General features: G+C 32.4%; 1 protein-coding gene across 1 annotated transcript in view; it reads right to left on the reverse strand.

Moving 5' to 3' along the window:
* Nucleotides 1-420: 420 nt before the first annotated feature.
* Nucleotides 421-13,059, reverse strand: part of LOC114332980 (ubiquitin-like protein 3) — a gene marked incomplete at its 5' end in the record, with an annotated part of 79,503 nt that continues 66,864 nt past the window's right edge. The window contains one exon of the mRNA XM_050651953.1: nucleotides 421-9,353. Within this exon, the coding sequence (XP_050507910.1) occupies nucleotides 9,289-9,353 (65 nt within the window). The remainder of the gene's footprint in view (nucleotides 9,354-13,059) is intronic.

Here is a 13,059-nt window from a genome sequence, read left to right on the forward strand (position 1 = left end):
GGGGAGGTTCAATGCGCTAGAGAGAGAGAGAGACAGATCGAACAATAGCAAAAGATGTTGTCGTCACTGCTCGTTGCTTGCATGCTCAGTCTATGTTAATATGATACGATACATCTATGATTAATGCTAGTACGGAATTCTAAATCAGACACTGACAGGTGTCATATATCACACGGAGTGACATAATGACAGCTATTAAATACTACATATTCCTATTTGAAATTGTCACTGCTTGATGTTGTTGCTGGAGTTGGCCAATTAAATTGTCACTGTTTGGATGACAGCAACCACACCTTTTTTCTTTTCTAAAAGCCACAAATATTTATTTTTGTTTTATCTATGACAACCTGCTTTGGGAGTACAGCAGTGGCGATCTTAGCAGAAAATAACATTCATTGACGGCACAGAGTAAAACAAAAATAGAAATTAAAATTATATTCATTATTCACATTAAAAAACGTTAACACGCCAAAGTTCCTTTTGGATAGTAAAAAGAACCGTATTTCCAAGGAAGTAATGGGAGTACCTTGGTTTGCTATATATTCTACAATGACTGTCTTTATACAATTGAACTAAAATATAAAAATAAAAGATTCTAAATAACTAAAAATCAACATATTATACAAGGATCGTGGAAATGTTTTCAGGGAGTGTCAATGTATGTATATGTAATCAAAAATCAAATATGATATTATCATTTTTGCTTTTTTAATAATCGAAGTACTAATAAGAGACATAATCCATCGAAGATTATTGAGCATACAGGAAAATAATAAATATATATGCTGCAAATAATTCCTTTAATAACAAAGAGGAGTCTCACTTATGTTCCAACTATAAAATAAACTAAAAATTGATGTTTGTGACTTACTAAATCTAAGTATTGTATGAGATTCGCCCTTTTTATTACTTTTATATACTTAGAAGACTCCAAAAAGTTTTGTATATATATCTAAATTACTCATACTTGATAATTACTCACATATGCCTTTGATTACATACAAAGATTTATTGACAGACCAGATTGATTATTGAATTAAAAAAACTGGATTAAAACACCTGTCAACTTTTCGTGATGTTAAAAATCTTTTCACAAAGTTTCTCTTGGATAAAAGCATTCTATTTTGAAAATATGTCTATACTGTTCCATAGAATATAGAAAATACAAACTATCGATATATCCCAGTTGGCAAAATGAACAATATTAGTACAAAACAAACTACTCCTAGTACTAACTCGCTGAGTATTCTTAATGTAAATCCTAGATCTGAATTAAAACGACGATAACTTGAGCGTTTATTCAAGTGCATCAGCAAATGACATTTGAATGTTTAAGTATACCACCAAAAATAGATGCACATAATTAGTTTGCAATAAAGGATCTATCAGTGGTACTCAAGCTTGTTTGAGATCATGAAATACATATATTTCTGCAAAACTCCACTATAACGACGCAAAATAAAATATCACAAAACGTCGTTGGTGTTGGAAGTTGAATGAACAAAGTTATTAAGAAAGGTTCAAACTATATCTATATTTCGCTACTAAGCATAGCATTAACTCCAAGGATTCTATCATATCAGGAATTATTTTTCCTTTTCTGTAGTTAGGTTAGTTAGGTACTCATAAAGTATCAAAACAAAATATAATATAAACAACAAACGTAATTCTTTGACCTCTCTAGGACTTTCACAAAGTAATGTTGGTTACCTATCATGTTTTAATAAACAATAGAGGAAAGAAAATATTAAAAGAGCATAACTGACATGTATGTGATATATTATGCCTGCTGTGAGTGCATTATTGAAAGCACTTATAGTCCGGTCAACTTAGACATCAAAATAGTTGGCAAATAACAAAAATTGCCGGAGAGCAAAATTTTGGTGGAGAACTAGAGTTTACCATAACAAATAAAGTTTTAAAAGTCCCCATCGATCCCATGTGTGCAACAAAAGTTATTCGGGGTCAAAGGTCAAAATTTGAGATTTTTTGGATTTTTCTCGAAAACGGTAAGTTTTATCAAAATAAAACATCAAACCAAAGTTGTAGATCTTAACATTCTCTACAAAAATAGTCCTTACAATTTTTTTCCTAAGAGTTACCATTCCTGAGATATCGCGATTTTAAAAGTTACTTTATACATTATATGCACATATAAGCCACGTATATGCATAATGTGGCCTTAAGACAAGTATAAATGCCTATTTGTGTCTCTTTTATATAATATATTATACTATTCTGAAAATATTTCTTCAAAAGATAATCAGTCCCAAACTGAATTTCCTCTATCCACGTGGCCTTAAAAACATCTGGCTATACCATTGTTTAAAAAAGAACAGACTGTCTATTGTAAACAATGGCTACAGTATTGTCCGTAGGTCCTGTTCATATTATCTGTTTCTTTTAGTGCTAAAGGTTCAGTTCAAGTGAATATAAGTGCTTATTACAAGCGTCTACCATTTAGCAGACATTACGGGCTTACAGTGACAGTGGTATTTGACGGCTACAGTGACTCAACAAAGAATATTAAAGCTGCAGAACAACGTCGTCGAACTACAAAAACATCATCGGGTTCCGAGATTATCTTTGATGAAAATATAACAGTTCCAGCGAATCAACAACAATTTTTCGCTAACATTAATAATAAATCTCGTTTCATTTCCATGTTAACTGAAACTTGCTATTTCCATGAAACAAGCTAAAAATGACGTAGATGTCCTTATAATTGAGACAGCAATTGAAAAATTTAAGGCAACAAACACAACAATTGTAGTTGGTGAAGATGTTGATTTGTTAGCACTGCTTACTGCAAGGACTCCAGTAGATAAAGTTATTTATTTTCTGAAACCTGGAAGGGCTCAACAGCGAACAGAGATATATTCTTCGAAAAGTTTATCGGCTTATCCCAAATGCCAAAAGTACATTTTATTTTTACATGCGATAACCGGCTGCGACACTACGTTAGCAATGTACAGAAGGGGCAAAACGTCAGTACTTAAATTATTCGAAAAAAAAAAAAAGATTTGACTGACTGCTGTAACTGTAAAGATTTTACAGAACTTGATTCCACACCGAAACAATAATTACGGAAGGAATTCGCTTTCTTCTTGCGGTTTATGGAGCTCAAAAAAAATTAGTTGTCTTGATAAATACCGATACTTAACTTTTGTAAAAAATACGCGAAACAAGAAACAAGTACAACTATCATGTCTTCCTCCAACATCAGCATCTGCTTTTCAACATTTGTATCGAGTATATTATCAAGTTCAAACATGGCTAGGCAATGAATTGAATCCAGAAGACTGGGGTTGGAAATTAATAGATAATACTCTGGAACCGATTAAAACCTTACTCCCACCTGCTCCAGAAAAACTCCTTAACACTATTTTTTGCAATCGCAAAAAAGGTTGTAGTGCCAAATGTGGATGTAAATAAGTCGGGTTGCTGTGTTCTCTAGCGTGTACCAACTGCCAAGGTCAGTCTTGTTCAAATGTCCAGTTTAGTACAACAGAGGAAGACTCCTGTGATTTTAATGAAGAGACCAATGACTCAGTCACATTTGAACAATTTTTGAACATCCAGCAAGAGGAAGAGGAAGATGAAATCGAAGAAGACTTGACTCTTGAAGTAGACTTTCAAGAATATGAATCTGATTAAAATATCTAAAGAAATCAAAACAATAGTTAACCTAATAATCAATAGCAATATCAATAATCAATATCAATAATAAGGTAATATCTAGAATTTGACCGGTATTGTTTCCTTAAATTATCCTAAAATTGTCAAAATAGTTAGTGGAGTAGGCCTACAGGGAAAACCAAGGTAAAAAAACGCGCCGAGTACATTACCTCACAGGTGCAGGTGGTGTGGAAACGTGTGCGTGCATATCATGTATAATGTGACTCTTAGAATCGCGATATCTCAGGAATGGCAACTCTTAGGAAAAAAATAGTAAACACTATTTTTGTAGAGAATTTTAAGATCTGCAACTTTGGTTTAAGGTTCTTTTTTGATAAAACTTACCGTTTTGACCTTTGACCCCGAATAACTTTTGTTGCACACATGGGATCGATGGGGACTTTTAATACTTTATTTGTTATGGTATACCCTAGCTCTCCACCAAAATTTGGCTCTCCGGCAATTTTTGTTATTTCAAATGTCTATATAGACCGGGGTAAACAATCAATGCTCGGCATAGATCAGTAGCTGCGTAGCCGGTATTGAATGGATTGAATTAAAAAAAAAGGATCCTAGAAATAGTTTGTTCTAGATCCTAGAGTCTGTTCATTTCATAAAATGTAAATTAAGCATATTATTACCCACAGCAAAAATCATAAGAACATTTCTTGACAAAATGTTTATTATTTTAAAATAGAATCATAAAGGAAGAATGTTCCTGATGTATTTAGAACAATAGATAAGTTTTCTTTCTGAACAAAATACTAAAAATGTAGGTTTAAAAACTGTTTAAAGAAATACAATAAATTTCATATAATACTAACAAGCTGTTCAATGAAGACAGTATTACAGACGTGTCTTTTATTCTACGGAACAGCACAATTTTGTGTAAAGCTAGCACATTTATTTATATTATCCATATTTTTTCGACATTTGGAAGCCTCTTAGTAAAAACGGATTTCATTCTAGGCAATCGTTAATTACCAGCATTAAACAAAAACTAAAGAATGTATTTCGATTTACTGAAAAAAAAAGAAGTGCATTAATAATAAAAATATTACAAGGAAAATTCTTGTAACTGGCTGTATACCATAAATCACAAAAAATAAAAACCTTATCTTGTAAAAGGTATATTTAAAATCCCTAAAAAGGGTGATATCACAACAAAACGTTTTCGGAATCAATAGTCCATCATCAGTGTTATCACAGGTTTATATGCTTTAAGCCACCAAAATACATTTTAAAACAACTCAAGACTCAAAACAACTTAAGCCTTGGTGGCTTAAAACATGTAAACCTGTGATAACACTGATGCTGGAATATTGATTCCGAAAACGTTTTGTTGTGATATAACCCCTTTTAGGAATTTTTTACAAGATAAGGTTTTTATTTTTTTTTTCATTAATAAATAAAATCTATACTAAAATCACAATAAAGATTCACTAGAAATAAACAAACCAAGACACGTAGAATGTTACGAGGAGCACTCCAGAATCATGATTTACAATGTATAAACTTTGTAAATCATGATTAGGGATTTACAATGTATATACATTTACAATGTATATACATTGTAAATTATGATTTGGGAGTGCTCCTCATAACATTCAACGTGTCTTGGTTTGTTTATTTCTAGTGCATCTTTATTGTGATTGTACAATAGATGTATAAAGAAAATGGCGACAGAAATTTGATAAACGTGCGCACTGCGTCGAACAAAAAATTTTACATGTGCCTATACAAATCATTCCTAGTGATTGTATTTTCAAGGATTATCTGGTTTGGTTATACAAAAACAAATCAAAGTTCTGGTCTACAAACATGTGGATTTTGGCAAATAGTTGGAAAGTAATAAAAACATGATATCCAATTCACCTAGTCCGAAAATGCTTCCTAAGGGAGCTGTAGCTCTTTGAAGATGGCACTTTGTAATAAGTTTTTTAAATACCTCCAGGACGCTTTTATTTAGAAAAACGAAAACTAGCACGCTTAATTATCTTCCAGAGATGAATCGATTCCATTAATTGCGAATTTCTAGTAACGGTCATAGGCGTCCTTGGTAGGTCAACGGTTATTCGATTATTGTATCGAAAACTTTTTATCTTTTAACTTTTAACCATTTTTTACACTAGATTATTACATTGTAAGGTATTCTAGTACTAAAAGTTACTCTTGCTTTAAGTCGGTAAAACACACCGTTTATTTTTGAATTTTTTTTTCAATTTCAAAAAAACGAAAAATTTTCAAATCGATTTTTCTAGAAAATGGTGTATCATACCGACTTAAAGCAAGAATACCTTTTAGTATCAAAATGTCTTACAGGTTAATATTCTAGTGCCAAAAATTCCAAAAAGTTAAAGACAAAAAAATTATAACGATAAAATAACCGTTGACCTACCCAAAACGGACGCCTATGACTGGTACTAGAAATTCGCAATTGATGGAAACGATTTATCTCTGGAAGATAAATAAGCGTACCAGTTTTCGTTTTCTAAATACAATCGTTCTGGAGGTATTAAAAAAACTAATTACAAGACGCCATCTTTAAGGAGCTCTAGCTGCCATAGGAAGCATTTTTGGACTAGGTGAATTGGGTTAAATTGTCTTAAAATTATCTGAGGAATCTCCGGATTCGTTTGTCAGGAAAGTTTCTGGACAACCTGTATATTAAAAAAAATTATTTTATTTTAAATTTTATTTAAAAAAAAAATAAAAATTTAAAATTATTTTTTCAGTAAACTTTTTACTAAGAATTCCAAATGTTCGAGGTAGTACTTTTTTACATAGATAATATCATTTAATTTTCCTTAGTAGTGACAGATGAATATGGGAACATTTACAGGATGATGGGGACGAACAATATGACAGAAAACAATAAAATTATTACAATCCTAAAATATAAAACAATATACAACTATTTATAATTACACAGAAACATACCCGGATGATCGCTTTAGACAAAAATACTCAGTGCCATTCATCGTATAGTTCCGCAAGCAAACTAAGAGAGCCATTAATATTCAGCTCAGCGCAGCGGAGTACTATTGATGGAAATGTGTTCTTAAAGAAACAAGGGATTATTCCATAAAACAGGTAGTTCCCTTGATGATAGAAATTCACGCTTTGAAGGATAGCACCCCGCTGAGCTGAATATTAAATTAATCACTCTCTTAGTCTGCTTGCAGAACTTTAACTAATAATGTATTAAAAAATATCTATCATTTTTATCTATCAAAAAAAGGGTTTTTTGAGCAAGTAAAGTTAAAAAAACTATGTTGATATTATATTTATTTATTGCTGACATATATAGTACAAGGGGAATAATTCATTAATAAATATATTTTAAATAATAACAAAAGTTTTATGTGCCAAAATAATGATCAGTATTCCAAGATTATGGAGGCAATATCAAAAACAACACGAGATTTTTAGATTTTTATGAAGGCTTTGATATTTTTATGCCCTTAAGGCCTAAAAAACGGAGTCGTTGACAATACTGTAGCACTTTGGATTGAAGATAAGGAAGGATACAGGAGATCGACTCTGGATAGAGGAGATCGAGTTCTGTCAAGAAATAGACAGTGTGATAATGAACACTTTTTTGCAGTTGCCACCTCGAAAACTGAGAATCTCCAGCTGATTGTCCCTAAAAATATCTCAGAAACCAGATTGACTAGGTATATCATCATAAACAAAAAATACTTCAAAATTCCGAAAAATCTGCAAAAACATCCAAGAGCTGATGTTTCCCTCAGACCATAATCTTATGTTGGGTTGGTTTAAGCTACACCTGAAAAAAGTCTGCAAAAGAAATATTAGAATCATGGAAGATCGAAGAAAATACATATAAACAAAGATGAAAGACGGTACAAAGAAATAAATAGAATTATTTACAAGAGATCAAAGAAGCAAAATAGTTCGGAATCATTGCATTGAAATAGAGTCCCTGGAAAAGAAATATGACATTTTTAATCTACATAAGAAAATCAAAACCGTAATATGAGGAAACAAGTCGCGAAGAAATATTTCAATATTCGACAAACACAATAAGCTGCTTTGCGAAAATGGGAGAATACTTGAGACATGAAGGGACATGGAATACATGGAAGAATTATTCTAAGAATATCAATAGCCAGAAATCTATGTTCTTGGCTAATAAAACGATTAAATAACAATAAAGCACCGTAGCCAGATAACATACAATAAAGAGAAAACTCTTTGAAGATGATCAACTTAAACTTAATAAGATTTAATAAAACCAGTGAATTGCCTAGAGTCCTAGAGACTGGCTAGTTTCCATCTGCATTATTTTTCCTATAAAAAACTTGCCACCAAATGCTCCGAACACAGGATATAAGCCTAATGAACCATGCAATTAAAATTCTTCCTGTTGTGATTCATTCTCGCATACACAGAAAACTTGAGGAAAACATTAGTAATGTTCAGTTTAGCTTTTGAAACGGAGTTGGAGCACAAAAAGCAGTATTTTTACAAGTTTTTAGCAATGAGCTCGAGATGTAAATTGCGGTGTTTACGCATGCTTTATTGATTTCGAGAAAGCATTTGACAAACTCAAGAAAAATACAAAAACTGATTCAAATATTAAAGGCATCTGGTATAGACGACAGCTATTTCCGCCTAATCAGTAACTTGTGCCTACAACAAATGGCTTTTGTACGAGTAGAAAATGAAACCTCTTAAGAATTTCCAATAAAGCGAGGAGTTCGTCAAGGCTGCATTTTACATGCACCGTCAAAGCTGCGCCGACATTATTCGATGAGTCATCAAAATTATTGTAAAAATAAATAAAAACCCTGTTGATTTTGTTATATATTATTCAAATACGAATTTTTGGTTTCTCCATTACTGTCCTTCAGTGTTACAAAAGTTATCAATAAGAAATATAATTGGATCTGATTTGAATTAAAAGTATATTGTGATGGGTACCTACTACTTGCAGGAAAATCTGCAGTAAAAGTTTTGATAAAAACCGGTAGAACTTAGAAGTAGTATATATGGTGACAAATATTAAATGAAAATTAAGGTGAAGAAGTGTAGAAAGACATAAACGTAGTGAGGGATGTGATAATTCTGTGACGCACATTGGAATTTATATAGGTAATCCAAGACATAAACATGTAAAGAAACTAACTAGGAAAAATCTGGATAAACTTAAAGATAATGATATTAATGAGGATAAACTAATCTGTTGTTACTTTCTGACATGTTAATAATGTACACAGAAAAATTTAAAAGCAACATTAGTGGCGGATTTTTTTATTGCAGAGGTATGATCCAACACTACGTTTTGCATTTCCACATAATGACACTGGGCAGTCTTGTTTTAAAATTATCATCCTGTACGAAATATACTATTGCAGTGTTCGTTTTGATCACACACTTATAGTCTGGCACATTGAGTATCGATTTTTTATATTTTATACACGTATATCACAACTTTACTTAATTTTTTTTAGGCTAAGTCCTCTTAACCGCATCTGGAGTTAAAAATTTCACTCTAATTCTTACTTAGTTTCATATGGTTACCGCTTCTTTTTTTGTATCTAGTCTCTTCTGGGATAAAATTTTGTTCGGTGTTCGTACTACGGTTTACAAGATGCAGCAAGATGTTGAACAGCAACTACTGTTACCACCTTTGCTCTTTTGTCGTTGATCTAAAAACAAAACAAAAATTAAGTTATTACAACTACAACAACAACTACCTACACAATACACGTCGTAAGACCCGCCATACAAGGGCAGCTTGAAGCAGTCATTGTCGACTGCTTAAAGATGCAAAGTTGCGGTCACCTTCAACTTTGCAGCTTCAAGCTGTCAGCACCGATTGCTTCAAGCTTCCCCTGTATGGCGGGTCTCAACTGCAACAAGATGCCATTGACGAACGGTACGACAGTGCGACATAAACAACCAAAATAAGAATGAGGTGCCGTCTGCAGTCGAGAGAGGTACACGAAGAGAGAAAGCGCAGGCAACCGCTTGATGCTGTCCCTGTATGGTGGGTTCGTCAGCTTCAAGCTGCCGACAGCTCGCCAAAACTCGACCGCACATCGACTGCATTTTTTTTGTCGAATAGCTCGAATGCTACGTGTATGGAAAACATACAATTTTGTTTAAAAACTCGCCCAGTGGCGACCGCTTCAAGCGGTCGATACCGACTACTTCAAGCTGCCATTGTATGGAGGCACTAAAGCACAGCAAAATGCTAAAGAATCAGTAGGGCCACTCCGCGAAAATCCTTTGTTCTCTATGTTCCACTTTGGTGACGGCGCACAGTGGTTCCAAATGATGAAAACGTGCTCATGAGGCGAAAAAAAGTCCCTATCTAGGGATTTTGATGTTTACAGTTGTTTTCTCATACTATCGTAGAGTCGTAATACGCAGATATAAGGATCAGACTGGATGTATTCTGGTTTGTAGCTCAGGAACAAGCCATGTCCGAGGTTATTTTGGCCGACAGAGAAAGTGAAAAAGAACGCGTATATTGAAAACGCTGTAAAAGGTTTTGTAGTTTATCCAGTGGCGGATCTAGAAATTTTTTTTGGGGGGTCATGTGTCTTGAGGGTGATTTAATTACTTTTCTCTGATGCAAGGTCACTTAGTCTTACCAACCCTAGAATAAGTGGGTTTACAATTATGGAGGGGGTCATGACCCCCATGACACCCCCCCCTGGATCCGCCAGTGAGTTTATCAATTTTATCGCTGTAAAGCAGATTCTTCTTTTCTAAGAATGTAGTAATGTAAGATGTAAATTAACTTAAGATTTAGTAACAATAAATGCCTTAAATTTGTTAATGCATAAATAGTGAAAATATACTTGAAATAATCAAAATTTTGTAAAGATACATTCAAAAAAAGTACGAAATTCTGCATAATTCTGCGACTAATACTTATTAATCTTAGAATATATAGTAAGAAGATACACAATCACTTTGGTTTAGCTACCTATAACTGCCTATGCATTGCTGGCAGTGTGGTGTGTATTATTCTCAAGAAAAGCTTTATAGTCCAGGGTGCATCTGTTTTGAGATGGACGTTGAGAGGTAACTTAAATTTTTTTGCAGAAATTGCTTGAAAATAACTCAAATAATAATATTTGAGTTATCCTCCCACTCAAAATGGTCCGGAACATTGTTTAAATAATCCAAATGTCAAAATATGAAGGAAAAATTCCATTTTTTTATTGGTTTTCTGATTATAACTTTAAAACTATTCATTTATGAGAAAAGTTGTACTGACATAAAAGTTGCGTAATTAAATTTTCTACAATATAGAATTTGTTAAAAATTTAAAAAATAGTCACCCTTGTTGCAAAATAGCAATAATTGCGAAAAAAAACATACAAAAACAAGTATTCGCATTTTACGTTTTTCAACCATTTATGCTACACTTAAGACCTTCATATTGTACCCAGAAAAACTTTATGATATAGTAGTAAATTTCATTAAGATCGGTTTAATAGATTTTGCAAAATAAATTTTGAAATCCCGCTATCGCAAAAAAAATTCATTTTTTTTAAATGTTGCAGGACTGAAAATAAAGCAGATAGCAAGTTGAATTTTTTTTTGCTTATAGAAGTGTACTGTACCTTTCATTTGCAATTTTCAAAATTAAAATCGATTAATTACCACGGCGTCAGGAAATTTTTTAAATAAACATTAATTTTTGGTGCTACGCGCAGGGCAGCGATGTTCGATTCACACAAGTTGATTTCCACCAAAATTTATTCCAATCTTTATCTAATATATTATTTTCTTACTCTATATTTTGTTGTATTTTAATATTTTAATTCCACAAAAATCAAACTAATTTTATTATTGTTTGTGAAATATTGTTTAAACAATTGCATATGTTTAAAAATAATAAACTTTTATTCTCTGAGTTAAAATATATTAACAAAGAAAGTTTATGCTAAAAAAGTGTTATTTCAAAGGATAGAGAAGGTGTTTTTATTTTGGAATGAACAAATTTATTTATTTATATCGAAATGTAATAAAAATTAAAATGTATCAATCATTATCAAAGGTCATTGGAATGCCCAATCAAAGCAAACTATCCGCTGTCCTGAGCGTAGCACCAATAATTAATGTTTATTTAAAAAAATTCCTGACGCCGTGATAGTTAATCGATTTTAATTTTGCAAGTTTCAAATGAAAGGTACAGTACACTTCTATACGCAATAAAAATGTAAACTTGCTATCTGCTTTATTTTCAGTCCTGTAACATTTTGAAAAAATAAATTCTTTTTGCGAAAGCTGGATTGCAAAATTTATTTTGCAAAATCTATTAAACCGATCTTAATGAAATTTACAGCATTGTATTACTGTATCATAAAGTTTTTCTGGGTGAAATATGAAGGTCCTAAGTGTAGCATAAATGGTTGAAAAACGTAAAATGCAAAAAATACTGTTGCTTGTTTTTTATGTTTTTTTCGCAATTATTGCTATTTTGCAACAAGGGTGACAATTTTTAAAATTTGTAACCAATCCTATATTGTAGGAAATTTAATTACGCAACTTTTATGTTAATACAACTTTTCTCGGAAATGAATACTTTTAAAGTTATAATCAAAAAACGAAGAAAAAATCGAATTTTTCCTTCATTTTTTGACATTTTGATTATTTAAACAATGTTCCGGACCTTTTTGAGAGGGAGGATAACTCAAATATTATTATTTGAGATATTTTCAAGCAATTTCTGCAAAAAAAATTTGAGTCACCTATCAACGTGAAAATGTACTAATATTTTTACAGTTGCGCCCTGGTCTATTAAAATATTGCTTGCTATTAATAAACTTTTTTGGGTACGCGGGATCCAGGACTATAATCGGTTAGAAATAATAAATAAAAATGAATTATTAAAACATATCTAATGGTAGGGAAGGTCAAGGGGGGATTTTTGCAGTTACTCGAGCGCGCTAGAAAATCACATGGGGAGAAACCTTGTACCCTGTAAATATACCCCTACCATATACAGTCGGAAAAATAAAAGAATACCCATGAACGAACATATAATACACGCTGTATTTTCCTGTCACCGTGTCACACAAAAAATTTGCCAGCCAAAGTACATGTAATAATTATTGTTACATGTACTTGCACTGGACAATTTCCTTTGTGATACGGTGACAGGAAAATACAGCGTGTTTTATATGTTCGTTCATGGGTATTGTTTCATTTTTCCGACTGTACATTGGATCTTAATACAGCGGATTTCGTTAAGGAGGGTCCAAAAAAAATATATCCTTAGAAAAACTCGAAATCGTCAAATTAAGATAATGTACATATAGTCCTGTCGCCAGGGGGGGTACAACGGCCTCGTTAATTCAGATGGACTTACCCAAGTTTTTTTTATGTATTTTG

This window comes from Diabrotica virgifera, chromosome 5 (assembly GCF_917563875.1).
Source record: "Diabrotica virgifera virgifera chromosome 5, PGI_DIABVI_V3a".
NCBI classification, from domain to species: domain Eukaryota; kingdom Metazoa; phylum Arthropoda; class Insecta; order Coleoptera; family Chrysomelidae; genus Diabrotica; species Diabrotica virgifera.